General features: G+C 37.3%; 1 protein-coding gene across 2 annotated transcripts in view; it reads left to right on the top strand.

The window, feature by feature from the left end:
* The window catches only part of VPS26A (VPS26 retromer complex component A), a 48,482-nt gene that overhangs the window by 7,630 nt on the left and 23,809 nt on the right, over nt 1–17,043 (top strand). The window contains exon 2 of one of the 2 annotated variants that reach the window (XM_003815918.5): nt 1,164–1,313. In XM_003815918.5, coding sequence (XP_003815966.1) covers nt 1,164–1,313 — 150 coding nt within the window. Of the gene's footprint in view, nt 1–1,163; nt 1,314–17,043 lie in introns of those variants that run through there. The other variant, XM_055092923.1, reaches the window with a different exon arrangement.

Raw genomic sequence — 17,043 nt, forward strand, 5'->3', positions numbered from 1 at the left:
AAAAAATCATTCTGGTTGTTATGTAGGACAGAATATGAAGGGATGTAGGATGACATGATAGGAGACTGTTCTCTGTGTAAACTTAAAAAGATTAGAAGACTAAATTTCATTGTGGCTAAAATAATCCATAACTATATCCAGTATCAAAATTGCTAATGGATTCTGTATTATTACCAACTGATGTGTTTTGGCATTCATAAGCAATTGATCTTTGTCCCTTATATTTGTCATATTCAGGATTTATAGAACAAGGCTTGTAGATTTTCTTTGGAAAAATTCACAGAAATTTTATTTTCCTTCATTATAGCCAGTTTTACTACAAGGGCTTTCACAGTGTAACATATCCTGTTCAGACCAAATATAGCAGTGGATTTTACAGTAAGTAGTGCATTATAGTAGTACATTTGGATTTGTGTGAGTACTTTGAATTGTGTAAATTCTGCTATAATAAAAGAACCTCATAAATAAAAGTATAAATAAAGGTAATTTTTCAAGCCTAGCTGTTAAGAATTAACTTCTTAGATTTCTGACATATGTTAATATTTGATTATAGTGGTTTTGTATGGAAATGATTGAAATTATAGCATGCTGAAATTTGTTTAGGGTGTTTTTTTTGGTCTTTTTGGTGGTTAAAAACACATAACATGAAATCTACCCTCTTAACATTGTACTTAAGTTGTTCAGTTTTGATGTAGTTTTTTTTTTTTTTTCTTTCTTTCTTTTTTGAGACGGAGTTTTGCTCTTGTTGCCCAGGCTGGAGTGCAATGGTGCGATCTTGGCTCACTGCAACTTCTGCCTCCTGGATTCAAGTGATTCCCCTGTCTCAGCCTCCCGAGTAGCTGGTATCACAGGCGCATGCCACCACGCCCGGCTAATTTTTGTGTTTTTAGTAGAGACAGGGTTTCATCATATTGGTCAGGCTCGTCTTGAACTCCTGACCTCAGGTGATCCGCCCACCTCAGCCTCCCAAAGTGCTGGGTTTACAGGCGTGAGACACCACGCCTGGCCTTTGATGTAGCATTTGATATATGTTTTTATCATTTCCTTATGAACTCACAGATTTGCAGTCTATTTAACCGTAGTTCATAGGTAATTAAATTCAAATTATAAAATGTAGTGACTGACTAAACATGATAATTATGACCATTTTCATTTTATTTCAGAGTTTTCTTGGAGGCTTTTTTGGTCCAATTTGTGAGATCGATATTGTTCTTAATGATGGGGAAACCAGGAAAATGGCAGAAATGAAAACTGAAGATGGCAAAGTAGAAAAACACTATCTCTTCTATGACGGAGAATCTGTTTCAGGAAAGGTAAATCTTCTGTTTGACAAAACTATCTAATTGTAAGATACCAGAATTAGTTATCAAAGTGGTCTGTGCTGTTTCTTAAATTTGAATAATTTTATGAGGGAGAGAGATTTTTTTTTCCCTAAAGTTCAGCTAAAATATTTGATTGATTAGAAGATAATCTTTCCTGCAAAGGAAAGATTCTTACCCTGGAAGGCTTTCAAGGGAAGAGCCTCTAAATTTCATGCAAAATTTTCTGTTTAAGTCTCCTGTGTGGTTCATGAAAAAAAAAATATATATTTTTTTCTGTTTGTGATTATGTGCTTCTGTCTGGTTTCAGACAGTTTCTTCAGATCGGAGCTGTAATTCACCCAAAGTTTGTTTTTCCTTTAACATTAAGTTAGAGATTGAGAGTAATTCTCTGGTATAACTTTCTAAAGGTTTTTTTACATTCTTTGTAACTTACCTCTCTGTACTGCTACTATTGTGTCTGTTGATCTTATTTCTAGGTACTCTGTAGAGGACTTGAGTACTTTTGGGATGTGTCTATGCATGGTCAGATATGTTTATGATGCCTTCTATAAGGTTTCACTTTTTTCCCCTTTTCTTTATCCGGTAATGTATACGGTTTTTTGTTTTGGGTTTTTTGGGTTTTTTGTTTTGTTTTGTTTCGTTTTTTAAATAGGGTCTCACTCTGTTGCTCAAGCTGGAGTGCAGTGGTGTGATCATGGCTTACTGCATGCAGCCTTGTACTCCTGGACTCAGGTGATTCTCCCACCTCATCCTCTCTGGTAGCTGGGACTACAGGCACACACCACCACTTCAGCTAATTTTTTAATTTTTTTGTAGAGATGGGGTTTGTCCATGTTGCCCAGGCTAGTCTTGAACTTCTGGGCTCAAGCAACCCACCCACGTAGGCCTACAAAAGTGCTGGGATTACAGGTTTGAGCCACCACACCTAACTGATTATTCTTATATTTTAGGGAGTATGATCAATACTTATTAGTGGTCAGTGATAGTGGAGAATGGTAATATCATAGACAAAAGCAAACCACAAAACATTTGAAATAATTTTAAAAATAGAAAATACTAGGATTTTTTCCCCTGCTTGTTCAGTTAATATATTCATGTGGTAGACAGTTTTGGAAATATATGTAATCTCTTCATATAGAAATAATTCACTGTTAAAATTTGGATGTGTTTCCTCTAATCTCCGCATTAATTGATATTTATGTATATGTAATATATTCAGCATACTTTTTCCTCTATTGTTTGATATTTAAGCAGTTTCTGTTTTTCAGATGGCTTTCTTCATATCTTTGGTAATATGGACATCGGTATGCATAAATTTTTCTCTAAATTTCTGTAGGACAAGATTATTTCCTTAGAATAGATTGCTGAAAGTGAGCTGCTAGGCCAAAATTCGTGAAATATCTGAAGGATCTTAATACACATTAATCTGGAAAATGTATTTGCATTAAATTACATGTCCACCTGTGGGTCTTTTTCACCCAAGGCAGCATTGAATATGATCACTTTGTAATCTTTGCTATTTTGGTAGGCAGAAACAATCTTATTATTTTAATTTGCATTTCTTTGGTTACTAGATAAATTGAACTTAGATTTACCAGCCATGTGAGGTTATTTTTTTTTTGTACTGCATTGTCTCTTCTGGTCCTTTGCCAGATTACCTACTGGGGTCTTAGTGTTGAATCCGAAGTGAATTTTTTGGTTTTCAACTTTACTTCCCTTTTATTCTTCCTTTTAAAAGATGAAAAAAGAAAAAGGCCAAGTGCAGTGGCTCACACCTTTAATCCCATCACTTTAGGAGGCCGAGGAGGGAGGATCACTTGAGCCCAGGAATTCAAGACCAGCTTGGGCAACATGGGGAGACCCTGTATCTATTTAAAAAAAAAAAAAATGGAGAAAAAGGCCTAAAGAAGAGCAGACAATCATCAAAAGGATGGAGCATGTCAAATGAAAGAAGCGTAAAAGTAGTAGTGTTTGGCCTATTGAAATGACTTGTTAATGGGCTGGGGGCATAGGAATACCAATCTAGTTTTCTTTCTAGGGAGAGACTGAACCTAGCATCTCAGGTATTTCTTTTATAGATATGACATGTAAATATCTCTCCTACTAATTTGTAAGCTCCTTAAGTTCAGGGGATCAGAGTGTGCTTCTGTAGTCTCCATAAAATACATGATAGTGTTGATTATATAATAGACTTTCACTAAATATTTATTTGGTTTATTTACTGTTTTTAAGTCTTGTAGAGAATATCTTCAGTCTAGTTTAAAGTAATCTTATGTCACCTGGACCAGTTGAAGTTCATGGCTGATGTTTATGGGATAAAGGAAAAGGGGGGTGTTTAAAGTAAAAGTAAAGCTACTCCAGTGTGTTCTTTAAAAAGAATAGTTGGTGTTCAAATTACATTTTGATCCTGGGTGTGGTGGCTCATGCCTGTAATCCCAGCTCTTTGGGAGGCTGAGGAGGGAGGATTGTTTGAGCCCAAGAGTTCAAGACCAGATTGGGCAATGTAGCAAGATCCTGTCTCTAACACTAAGTAAATAATTTTTTTTAAAATTACATTTTGGAATTGCTAGAAACCATACGTAGACCTGATCAACTATGGATAGCATTTTTTAAAATGATAAGATCTCTTATAGGTAAGTATTTTCAGGTCAAAAGTTACTATATCTTGAATCTGATTGTTTATTGGTTTGAGATTTTTTCATTTTTAATGTTTTTATTGAAAAAACACGTGTAGAAAACCATATACAACAAAAATAAATTATTATAAGGCATATTTTCTTATTATCACCATCCAAGTCAAGAAGTAGTACTTTGCCAGCTACCCCATGTGTCCTGTCTCCATCACACTCCCATCCCCTCAAAAGTAACCAGTGTACTGACTTTTATAGTAGTACTTTCTTGTGTTTGTTTAGTCTTGCTCATTTAAGAAAAATTTGGTACGGTTTTTAAATCTCTCTTAATCTCAGGTTCCCTCTTCATACCTTTCTTTAACTTGCAATATCTGTTGAAGAACACTTGGTCATTTGAATTGTAGAGTTCTCTACGTTTGTGTATTCTCTATGTTTGGTACAGTTATTGCCTATAAGTTGGCAGCTAGGTCCAGAGGCTTGAATCAAACTCAAGTTTGATTCTTCTGGCAAGAATATAGGTGGTGGTGTGTTTTTTCATTGCAGGTGCAAAATGTCTGGTTTTCTTTCTCTGTCATTTTTCTTTTCTTTTCTTTTCTTTTTTTTTGAGACAGAGTCTTGCTGTGTCCCCCAGGCTGGAGTGCAGTGGCGTGATCTTGGCTCCTGCAACTTCCACTTCCTGGGTCCAAGTGATTCTCCTGCCTCAGCCTCCTGAGTAGCTGGGATTACAGGCACGCGCCACGACATCCGGCTAATTTTCGTATTTTTATTTTTAACAGAGACGGGATTTCACCATGTTGGGTCAGGCTGGTCTCAAACTTCTGACCTTGTGATCCGCCCAGCTCAGCCTCCCAAAGTGCTGGATTACAGGCGTGAGCTACCACGGCTGGCCTTTTTTCTTTTTTGCAACTGTTGATACTCAGTACCTAGATTGATTTAACTCATTGGGAGTTGCAGAATGGTGATACTTTAAATTCTGTCATTTTGTTTTTACTTATGAAATGGAATACATTTACAAAGAGACGTTATCTATCTATTGTGACCTAGTGGTACAGCTCATATAGAAAAAAGAATGCTTGACCTTTTTCCTTTTTTGGCCTGTTTTGTTATTTATTTATTTATTTATTTATTTATTTATTTATTTTGAGATGGAGTCTCGCTCTGTTGCCCAGGCTGGAGTGCGATGGCGTGATCTCGGCTCACTGCAGCCTCCACCTCCCGGATTCAAGTGATTCTCCTGCCTCAGCCTCCCGAGTAGCTGGGATTACAGGCACGTGCCACCATGCCCAGCTAATTTTTGTATTTTTAGTAGAGATGGCGTTTCACCATGTTGGTCAGGCTGGTCTCGAACTCCTGACCTTGTGATCCGCCCGCCTCAGCCTCCCAAAGTGCTGGGATTACAGGCGTGAGCCACCGTGCCCGGCCTTTGGCGTGTTTTAAAAAATAATAACTTGGTTCCTTATCCTCCAAAGGTGTAAACTACAAGTTTTATTTCTCAATAACATATATAAACTCATGATTTAAACATACTTGATGTTTATAAATATTGCCCTGTTGAAGCTCTAGTTGTATAATCCTGTGTAACAAATTACCACAAACTTAGCAACCTAAAATAACAAATTTATGTCTTAGGATTTTTGTGATTTAGAAGTCCAGGTGGAGGTTAGCTGGGTCCTATGCTCAGGGACTTACCAGGTTAAAATCAATCCAAGGTTGCAGTCTCGTCTGAAGTTCAGGATTCTCTTCCAGGCTCACTGGTTTTTGGCAGAAATTTCCTTGTTGTGCTATGACTGATACCCTTGTTTCTTGTGCAGTAGGCTGTCTGTTCCTATAGGTTGCCCTCGGATCCTTGCTGAGTGGCCCCTTTCTCTCAGTTTGCGTTGTCTTCAAGGCCAGGAGGAGACCATCACTCTGACATTCATCTTTTAAAGAGCTTACCTGGTTTGATCAATTCCAGTTAGGATAATCTCCCTTTTGATTAACTAAGAAAATCAACTGATTAGTAACCTGATCACAGGAGTGGTATCCTATCATATTCACTGGACTCACCCACACTCAAGAGGATTATACACATGTGTACACCATGGGATAGTAATATTGAGGGCTATCTTAGAATTCTGCCTACCACATTTGTATTGACTCTTATGAAAGGACATGGGGGCCCTAGGATTTTTCTTTTTTTAAGCTGTATTGAGATATATATATATATATATATTCGCCATAAAAATTCACCCATTTTAAGTGTGCTTAAAATTTTTAGTAAATTTAGAGTTGTACAACTATTACCACTAATTCCAGAACATTTTCATTACTCCAGAAATTTTAAAAAATGCTGTACCATTAGCAGTCATTCTCCATTTCCCCTCCTTCCAGTCTCTGACAACCACTGATCTCTGTTTCTATGAATTTGCCTATTCTGGACATTTCATATAAATGGAATTATACAATGTGTGGTCTTTTCCTATTTTGTTTCTTTCACTTAGTATAATGTATTTGAGATTCATCAATATTGTAGCATTTGTTATTAGTATATCATTGTTTTTTATTGATGAATAGTGTTCCATTTTATGGCTATACCACATTCTTGTTTATGCATTCACCAGTTGGTGGGTATTTGGGATGTTTCTACTTTTTTGCTGTTGTGACTAATGCTGATGTGAACATTTGTGTAGCAGTTTTGTGTGGACCTATATTTTCCTTTCTCTTGAGCATGTACCTGGGAGTGGAATTGCTGCCTTATGTTAAATATGTTTAAGTTTTTAATAAACTGCCAAGACCTTAGGAGTTTTTGGTGGCTTTCTTGCTAACTGGTATGACAAGATGTTTAAGGGTCTTTTGTGTTTCTGCTTCATACCTGCACTCAGCCGTATCTTTCAAGGCCATAGTTGCATGCAAAGATTGCTCATTGCTACAGTGTTGGACATTATTTCTAGGCTGCTTAGTGGATAGATGGGGAGAGTTTTTAAATATAGATTTAATAAATTTATTTTTATTTGTGTATATTGTTTAAGATAAAATACTTCAGGAATCATATTGTCATTTCCAATTCAATTTGAAAATTAGAAGTTTTTACTTAACCTCTTATGTTACATGTATATCTCCTTTCTTCTGCATGAAGAATACTGATTTTCAGAGTCAAAGGAAGATGTAATTAGCATATCCCATAATTTACTCAATATCTTTACCCCACATTATATACATAATAGTCTCAGAATAACAATACTAACATTACCACTATCAATATGATTATGAAGTTAGTTAAAAAAATTTAGCATTTGCTATTTGTTTTACTCACATTTCTTAAATGTACCATAGTAAGTACATTGTCAGAGTGTATAGTAATTATATACTTTATGTGCTTCCTTTCGCCCTCACTTAGCCTTGGTTTTATAAATAACTGTTCATATAGTGTGCACCACCAGTCCTTATATCTTTCTCTCTTTATTTGTTTCATTGTCTGAAGCTTATTCTCTAGTTACTAGAGTCTAATAGATTCCTCAGGAAATGCTCATGGGAACAATAAGGCCTAAGTTTTTGCATATTGGTAATGGCTTTTTTGTGTCCTTTACACTTAAAAGTTAGTTTTTCTGAATAATCTTGGCTTACATTTTTTTGAGTTATTTTATTTATTTTGTATTTATTTATTATTTTTGAGATGGAGTCTTGCTCTGTCACCCAGGCTGGAGTGCGGTGGCATAATCTCGGCTCACTGCAACCTCTGCCTCCTAGGTTCAAGCGATTCTCCTGCCTCAGCCTCCCGAGTAGCTGGGACTACAGGTGCTCACCACCATGTCTGGCTAGTTTTTAAATTTTTAGTAGAGATGGGGTTTCACCATATTGGCCAGGCTGGTCTCAAACTCCTGACCTTGTGATCCGCCTGCCTTGGCCTCCCAAAGTGCTGGGATTACAGATATGATCCATCATGCCCAGCCTTCTTGAGTGTTTTAAATCTATTATTACTGCATTGTCTTCTGGCATAGGGTATTGTTAACAGTTTTTTCATTTGAGGAAAGTTTTCTTGAATTACAGCCATTATTAATTAGTATTTATTCCATTCCTTTGCTTTGGTTTTCTTCTTGATATCAGTATTTTTGAGTCTTGTTTGAGTGTGGTTTTTTGCTCTTGTATTCCTTCTGCTTATCCTTTATTTCTAAAATGATTTTTACTTCTATTTCTAATTCTTTTCTGATTTTTCTCACCCTAGCTTAAGATTTTCTTTCATGTATTGTATCATTTTCTTAATATCGTATAGCCTGTTTTGAAATAAATTACAGTTTTGATCTATCTTGTCTGTAGAAATGCCATTCTGTTCCTTCTCTTTTTTTCTTAAAATAACTTTGTATGGGATTTGACCTTGATATATTTATGTTGCTAATTTTTATGTGAAATTAGTTTTCCCCAATGTTTTTTTTTTTTTGAGATAAGATCTTGCTCTGTTGCCCAGGCTGGAATGCAGTGGCATGACTATGGCTCACTGCAGCCTTGACCTCCAAGGCCCAAGCGATCCTCCTACCTCAGCCTTCCAAGTAGCTGGGACCACAGGCATGTGCCACTGTGCCTAGCTAATTAAAAAATATATATTTTTTGTAGAGACAGGGTCTTGCTATGTTGCTCAGGCTGGTCTCAAACTCCTGAGCTCAAGTGATCCTCCCATCCTGGCCTCCCAAAGTGCTGAGATGTGAGCCACTGCACCCGACCTTCTCCTGAACTTTTTGTTTTTTCGTGACGGAGTCTCACTCTGTCACCCATGTTGGAGTGCAGTGGCACGATTTCAGCTCACTGCAACCTCCGTCTCCCAGGCTAAAGCGATCTTCCCATCTCTGCCTCCTGAGCAGCTAGGACCACAGGGCACACTACCACGCCCAATTATTATTATTATTTTTTTTGGTATTTTGGGGTAGATACGGGGTTTCACGGTGTTGCCCAGGCTGGTTTCGAGCTCCTGAGCTCAGGCGATCCACCTGTCTCAGCCTCCCAAAGTGCTGGGATTACAGGTGTGAACCACCGTGCCTGGCCCTTCCTGAACTTTTGATGGTTTGGTTTAGGATAGTTTTTCTAACTACCTATCCTAGACAGCAGGCCTGACTGGTCAGTTTTGAGTGTTCTAATATTATTGGATTGTGCAAAACCCCTTCCAGCGTTAGCTCTTATTCTCAGATTGACACCTTGCTTTCCAGTGAATATATATGAGTAATTTGGGAGTTCTTAGGTCCATCAGACACTCCATTGCATTCTTTGATTCCTCCTGCACAACCCTAGTATCATGCAGGTTTTGTGGCTATTAACCTGGTTTGTCCCTACGCATTATGTTTTGGGATTGTGGGAATACTTTATCTTTTTCTGTGGTAAATTGGATCCTTAGATTTTTTTGGTTTTGCTGTCTAGTTGGTCCATCTGTTTTTATGTGACGATCTGGGGAGATTCAAAGACTATGTTGCCATCTTCCCAGAAATTGATCTGAGATTCTAAAAGGCCATGTGTAACCATTCTGGCAGTTTAGCAATATGTATCAAAATCTTCAAAAGTGGATATCATTTATAGTAGCCAGAATAGTCTGGATTATTACTATGTAAGAGACAACCCCAAAACTCAGTGACTTAAAAACAACAGTGGCAGTGGCTTCTTCCTTGCCCAGGCAACATGTTCCTTGTGAGTTAGCTGAGGGCCTTATTCTGTGCCATGCTCAGTGATGGAGCAGCCAGGAACATCACACTCATCATGGCTGAGGGAGAGAAATCTCTGCAGAGTCTCTCACAAGCCATTAAAATGCCCCATCCTAGAAGTAACAAAGAGCATTTTTGATCAAATTTATTGTCTCTAGAAACAGTCTTGTTCGTACCTCACCCAGCCACAAGAGGGTAGGGAATACAATCATACCATGCACTCAGAATGTATGCAGCTGGAAATATTTGAGCAGTGCCTGTATTGATTAATATTATTTTGATCCGCAGATTCTTCTGATCAGATTTTATCCTAAAATAATCAACTTTGTTCATTTCACTGTTTATAATATTCAAAAATTGAAAGCCACTTAAATGTCCAGACATTAAAAAACCTAATTATGGTAATAACCATTAAGTGCTTAGGGCCATTATTAATGTGATGATATTGATCTGTATTCATTCACATGAAAAGAGGTTTGCTATAATAACAATATTTACTGAGTACTCACCATGACCCAGGTATTCCTTCTGAAGTTCTTCATAATGATACAATGATTCCTCTTTTTTTTTTGAGATGGAGTCTTGCTCTGTTGCCATCCTGGAGTGCCATGGCGCGATCTTGGCTCACTGCAACCTCTGCCTCCCGGGTTCAAGTGATTCTCCTGCCTCAGCCTCCCGAGTAGCTGGGATTACAGGCGCATGCCACCACGCCCGGCTAATTTTTTGTATTTTTAGTAGAGATGGGGTTTCACCATGTTGGCCAGGATGGTCTCGATCTCTTGACCTCATGATCTGCCTGCCTCAGCCTCCCAAAGTGCTGGGATTATAGGCGTGAGCCACCATACCAGGCCTTTTTTTTTTTTTTTTTTGAGGTAGGGTCTCACTGTGTTGCCCAGGCTGAGTGTAGTGTCATGATTATGGCTCACTGCAGCCTCATCCCCCTGGGGGCCCAAGTAATCCTCCTACCTCAGCCTCCCAAGTAGCTGGGACCGCAGACATATGAATCACCCTGCCTGGCTAATTTAAAAAAATTTTTTTTTTTTAGAGATAGGGTCTTGTTGTGTTGCCCAGTCTGGTCTCAAACTCCTGGACTCAAGTGATTCCCCAACCTTTACCTCCCAAAGTGCTGGGATTATAGGCATGAGCCACTGTGCCTGGCCAAGGATTATTTGAAAGATTATCTTGTGTTCAGTAAAATTAGGATAACTAAAGAAAATGAAAAAAGTGGTATAGATTTGTAATAACCTCAGAAAGACTATCTTGACAACGAGCTTGAGGCTTTTAAAGCTAAGAAAGACATTTTAAACCTCATATTTAGAATAAGATGAATAAGAAAATAATATGCTCATTTGGCACACTTATTTTAATATAACAAATGCAAAAGAAAGCTTTCCCCCACTATTCAAAAAAAAAAAGATTTAAATTGGGAAAGGTAGGATCATTAAAAATTAAAACAGAATGAAAGCTTTGTTATGGTTAAGAAGATTAAAAATAAACTAACTAGTTTTCAAACATCCTGGTGACCATACCAGACAAATGCTATGCGATAATACTGAAATAATTTTGCAGAACTGGTCACCAAATCTCTGCTAGGAGTAATTGTGGAAAATGGGAGAGGTTCTAGAATATAAGAAAAGCCCTTATTTATAAAATGGGGTAGAAAATTTGTTTCAGGTAAACTTAATATTGGTTCCTGACATATCTTTAGATTATTAAATAGATGATCAGTGAACATGCTGAAAAGAAAGCTTAAAGGAAAAAGAGGAGGAAACAACGGGTTGTTTACGACCAAGCATGTGTCACTAAGAACAAATCTTGCCACACCAATCTAGGGTTTGTGAAATGTCCTGGTGTAATAAAAAGATCACTGGGCTAGCACTGGAAGATCTAGCCTTAACTTTACTGCTGTCTTGGTAGGTAACTCTGGACAGTCATTTAATTTCCTGGATCTCACCTATAAGTTTAGGAGGTTAGACTGCCTCATTGGTTTCCAAACTTGGCTTTGCACGTAGGATGCTCTGCATGAAAATCTTTCATATATTAGATATTATGTTGGATCTTGGAGGTCTGACATCTCGCCCACAGCAAGAATAAATTCCTTTTTAATATTCCTGACGTGAGTTTCTGTATGCCTACTTTTCAGAGTGTGGGGATTCTGCTGTTCTGTTAACAGTATCCACTCTGCTTTTTAGAGATACGCAAAATAAATCTAATCCTTTTCTAAGTAAGAGTTCTCTCTAAGCATTTTCCACATCACTGTCTTGTTTATCCTGTCTTCTCTAAGCTAAATATGCTATTTCCTTTAGTTATTGTTCAAGAACCCTGGGTTTTGAGTCTTTATCACCCAGATTGCTTTCTTTTAGTTTTCAAATTAAATTTAATTTTTTTGAGACAGGGTCTTGCTGTGTCACCCAGGCTGGAGTGTAGTGACGTGATCATGGCTCATTGTAGCCTTGACCTCTCAAGCTCAGGCGATCCTCTCACCTCAGCCTCCCAAGTAGCTCAGACAACAGGCACACACCACCATGCTCAGCTAATATTTTACTATTTTTGTAGAGTTGGGGTCTCCCCATGTTTCCCAGGCTAATCTCAAACTTCTGGGCTCAAGTGATCCTCCTGCCTCTGCCTTCCAAAGTGCTGGAATGACAGGTGTGAGGCACTGTGTCCAGCTTCAGATTCTTACATAACTATATAGAAAACTGGTTTGCATTATCTGTATCTAGCAGTTCCACTCCTAGATACATACTCAAGAGCTCTTTTAAGAGCAATTCTAGATTTTCAGAAAAATTGAGCAGAAAGTAGAGTTCTATGTACTCCCTTCTTCCTCACCCCAGCCCCACATGGATTCACTGTTACTAATCTTGCATTAGAGTGATACATTTGTTAAAATTGTTGAACCATTATTACCACATTATTATTAACTAAAGTCCATAGTTTACATTAGGGTTTACTCTGTTGTACATTTTCTGGGTTTTGATAAATGCATAATGTTATGTATCCATCATTGTGATATCATATAGAATAGTTTAACCACCCTAAAAATTCCCTGTGTTTCATTCACCTAGTCATGCTGCTCTGGCACCTGCGCTACCACCACCATCCACACAGTCTTCGGCAACTACTCATCTTTTTACTGTCTATGATTTTGTCTTTTCTAGAATGTCATGTAGTTGGAATCATATAGAATGTAGCCTTTTTAGATTGGTTTATTTCATTTAGCAATATTCTTTTAAGGTTTCTCCATATATCTTTGTGACTTGATTGCTCATTTATTTTTAGTGCCAAATCATATTCCATTGTATGGATGTACCAAAGTTTGTTTATCCGTTTACCTACTATCTTGGTTGGCTCCAAGTTTTGCTCATTTTTCTATCTAGTTGACTCTTTTTCTCTTATTGATGTGTAGGATTTTTTGTATGTTCTTGATAAAGGTGTTTTATATATCTAGATATGGAGTCCTTTGTCTATGTATGTATCATAAATATCTTCTCCTAATTTCTGGCTTGACTTTGTAGTCTCTTAATGGTGTCTTATGATAAACAGTTCTTAATTTTAATACACTAGATACTTAATGTTTCCTTTTTGTTTATGCTTTTCATATCTAGTTTAAAAAATCTTTGCCTACCCCTTGGGCACAAAGATATTCTCCTGTTTTTTTTCCTCCTATAAATGTTATTTAATTTAATTAATTAATTTATTTTTGAGACAGAGTTTCGCTCTTGTTGCCCAGGCTGGAGTGCAGTGGCGCCATCTTGGCTCACTGCAACCTCCGCGTCCCGGGTTCAAGCTTTTCTCCTGCCTCAGCCTCCTGAGTAGCTGGGATTACAGGCACCCATGACCACACCTGGCTAATTTTTATATTTTTAGTAGAAACCGGGTTTCACCATATTGGCCAGGCTGGTCACGAACTCATGACCTCAGGTGATCCACACACCTTGGCTTCCCAAAGTGCAGGGATTACAGGTGTGAGCCACCACACCCGGCCTAAATTTTATTTTTATACTTCACATTTAGATCCTTGTTTTGCTTGGAATTGGTTTTCAGTTTGTCTGTGGTGGTGACATAGGAGTCAAGTTTATTTTTCTTCTTCTGTATGGATACTAATGAACCCAGGATGTATACTGAAAAAGCCATCCTTTTCCACTGCACTGTCATACCACCTTTGTCATAAATCAGTCTGTGGTGTGACACAGGAGTCAAATGTATTTTTCTTCTGTATGGATAGCTAATGAACCCAGGATGTATATTGAAGAAGCCATCCTTTCTCCTGCTGCACTGTAATATACCACCTTTGTCATAAATCAGAGGTTGTGTGAACCTGTTCAGAATTTTATTCTGTTCTGTTGGCCTATTTGTGGCATGTACTTTTTTCTTTTCTTTTTTTTTTTTTAAATAGCCTAATTGAGTTATAATTCACATGCCATAAAATTCACCTATTAGAGTGTATAGTGATTTTTACTATATTTGCAGAGTTGAGCCACCATTATCAAAATGTAATTCTAGAACATTTTCACCACCCCAAAAAGAAATCCCATATTATTAGCAGTCACTACATGAGAACCACTAATTTACAAATCTTCTTTCTTTCTTGCTGAATTTATTGATTCTGGACATTTCATATAAATGGTATATACTGTGTGGCCTTTTGTGTCTGGCTCCTTTTACCTAGCATAATGTTTTCAAGGTTCATCGTGTTGTAGTATGTACCCATACTTCATTCCTTTTTATTTTTATTCAATCACTTATTCATTCATTCATTCATTCGAGATGGAGTCTCGCTCTGTCACCCACGCTGGAGTACAGTGGTGTGATACGGGCTCACTGCAACCTCTGCCTCCTGGGTTCAAGCAATTCTCTTGCCTCAGCCTTCCGAGTAGCTGGGATTACAGGTGCCTGCCATCACGCCCAGCTAAGTTTTGTATTTTTAGTACAGACGGGGTTTCACCATGTTGGCCAGGCTGGTCTCAAACTTCTGACCTTATGATCTGCCCGCCTCGGCTTCCCAAAGTGCTGGAATTACAGGCGTGAGCCACCGTGCCTGGTCAACACTTAATTCTTTTTTAAAAAAATTGTGGTCAAATATATATTACATAAAATTTGCCATTTTAACAGTTTTAAAGTATATAATTCAGTGGAATTAATTCCATTGATAATGTTTTGCAAGCATAGCTACTATATTTCCAAAATTTTTTCATCACCTCAAATAGAAACTTTGTACCCATTAAGCGGTAACTCCCCATCTTCCAGCCCCTGGTAACCTCTAATCTACTGTCCGTTTCTATGAATTTGCCTATTTTAGTTATTTTGTATAAGTGGTCATATAATATTTGTCGTTTTGTGCCTGACTTATTTCATTTAGCATGTTTTCAGGGTTCATCCATGTTATTGCATGTATGAGAACATCATTCTTCTTTTGTTTGTTTTTGGTGCCAGATAATATTCTAATATATCCGTGTGGTATAAGGATATACCACATTTTGTTTATTCATCAGTTGAGGACATTTGGGTTGGTACTATTTGACCATTATGAATAATACTGCTGTGAACATTCATGTACAGGTTTTTGTGTGAACATATGTTTTAACTTCTGTTGGATCTTAGCAGTAGAATTGCTGGGTCATATGTTAACTTCCTGTTTAATTTTTAGAAGAACCGCCAAATTTTTCCAAAGCAGCTGCACCCTTTCAGATTGTCTCCAGCAATATATAAGGGTTTTGGTTTTTCCATGTTCTTGGCAACACTTACTAATGTGTCTATTTTTTATTATAGTTATTTTAGTGGGTATAAAGTGGTATCTCATTTTGATTTTCAGTTCCCCAATGAGTAATAATATTGAACATCTTTTCATGTGCTTATTGCCATATGTCTGTGTTTCTTGGAGAAAACTCTATTCAAAATTTGACTATTTTTTTAATTGGGTTATTTTTCTTTTTATGGTTGAGTTGTAAGAGTTCTTTATATATTCTGGTTACAAGTCCAGATATGTGTTTTGCAAATATTTTCTCCCATTCTGAGTTATCTTTTCACTTTCTTGGTGTCTTTTGCAGTGCAAAAGTTTTACATTTTGATGAAGTCCAATTTATCAATTTTTTTTTCTTTTGTTGCTTGTGCTTTTGGCATTATTTCTGAGAAATCATTGCCTAATCCAAAGGTCATGAAGATTTGCACCCATGTTTTCTTCTAAGAGTTTTTTAATTGTAGCTTTTACATGTAGGTGTTTTATCCAAATGAGTTAATATTTGTGATGGCGTGAGGCAGCAGTCCAACTTTATTCTTTTGCATGTCAATATCCAGTTGTTTCAGCACTATTTGCTGAAAAGAATATTCCTTCCCCATTGAATTGTTTTGGCACCTCTGTGGCATTTTATTTTTTATTTTTTATTTTTATTTTTTGACAGAGTCCTGCTCTGTCGCCAGGCTGGAGTGCAGTGGCACAATCTCGGCTCACTGCAGCCTCCACCTTCTGGGCTCAAGTGATCCTCCCACCTCACCTTCCTGAGTAGCTTGGACCACAGGCATGTGCCACCATGCCCACCTAATTTTTATATTTTTTTGTAGAGACAGGATTTCGCCATTGTGCCCCAGCTGATCTCGAACTACTGGACTCGAGATTAGCATGCCTCGGCCTCCCACAGTGCTGGGATTACAGGCATGAGCCACCGTGCCCAGCCCCTGTATTGTGTTTTCATATGAAAACTTTGTCAAACTCTTTAGGTATTGCTGAGAATTTTTTTTTATAAATATGAAATAGCTACTGTCACAACAGGCAGAGAATAAAAGAACCTCTTATTGTATCTATTTAAGGTAAAGAGATATTTAGTAATTAAGATAGTTGGTAATTATTTCAAAGTGAGATATTATTTTAGAAGTCAATTTTCACTGTTCTCTACTTTCATTTGTAAGACATTTTTATTTCTTTTTTAGAAATTGAATCTGTGGCAAGTAAAATGGCTTGAGGTGGTACTACTATTGACAAGCCACTTAGAGTGAACTCTGGATCTATTCCCTGTTGCAAAAGTCAACACAGGGGTTGACTTTTGTTTAGTCCAAGATTATAGTAGTTTATAGTTTAGTTCTTTAAGCAAGGAATATTTTTGTGGCATCTTTCATCAATATGCATATGGACTATGACAGCAGTTGCAAACTAATCTTGGATTTCCACTGGCAGCAGTTGGAAACTAATTTTGGATAATCACAATATCCAGCAACAATAATATACAGATAATTTGGTGTCTGATTTAAAATGAGTGTATAAATGGTGTGTGGTACATTGATAGTATATGTTTGTCTTAAACAGTGTAGAATAATATAACTCCTTAAATAAATTCTGAAGATAGCATTATTCGAGACATCTCTAGAATATTGTATACTGAGGCATGAGCTTTGAGACTCATTTGTTGGAGCAGAGAGGTTTTTTTTTTTTTTTTTTTT

Source organism: Pan paniscus, chromosome 8, assembly GCF_029289425.2.
Source record: "Pan paniscus chromosome 8, NHGRI_mPanPan1-v2.0_pri, whole genome shotgun sequence".
Lineage (NCBI taxonomy): Eukaryota > Metazoa > Chordata > Mammalia > Primates > Hominidae > Pan > Pan paniscus.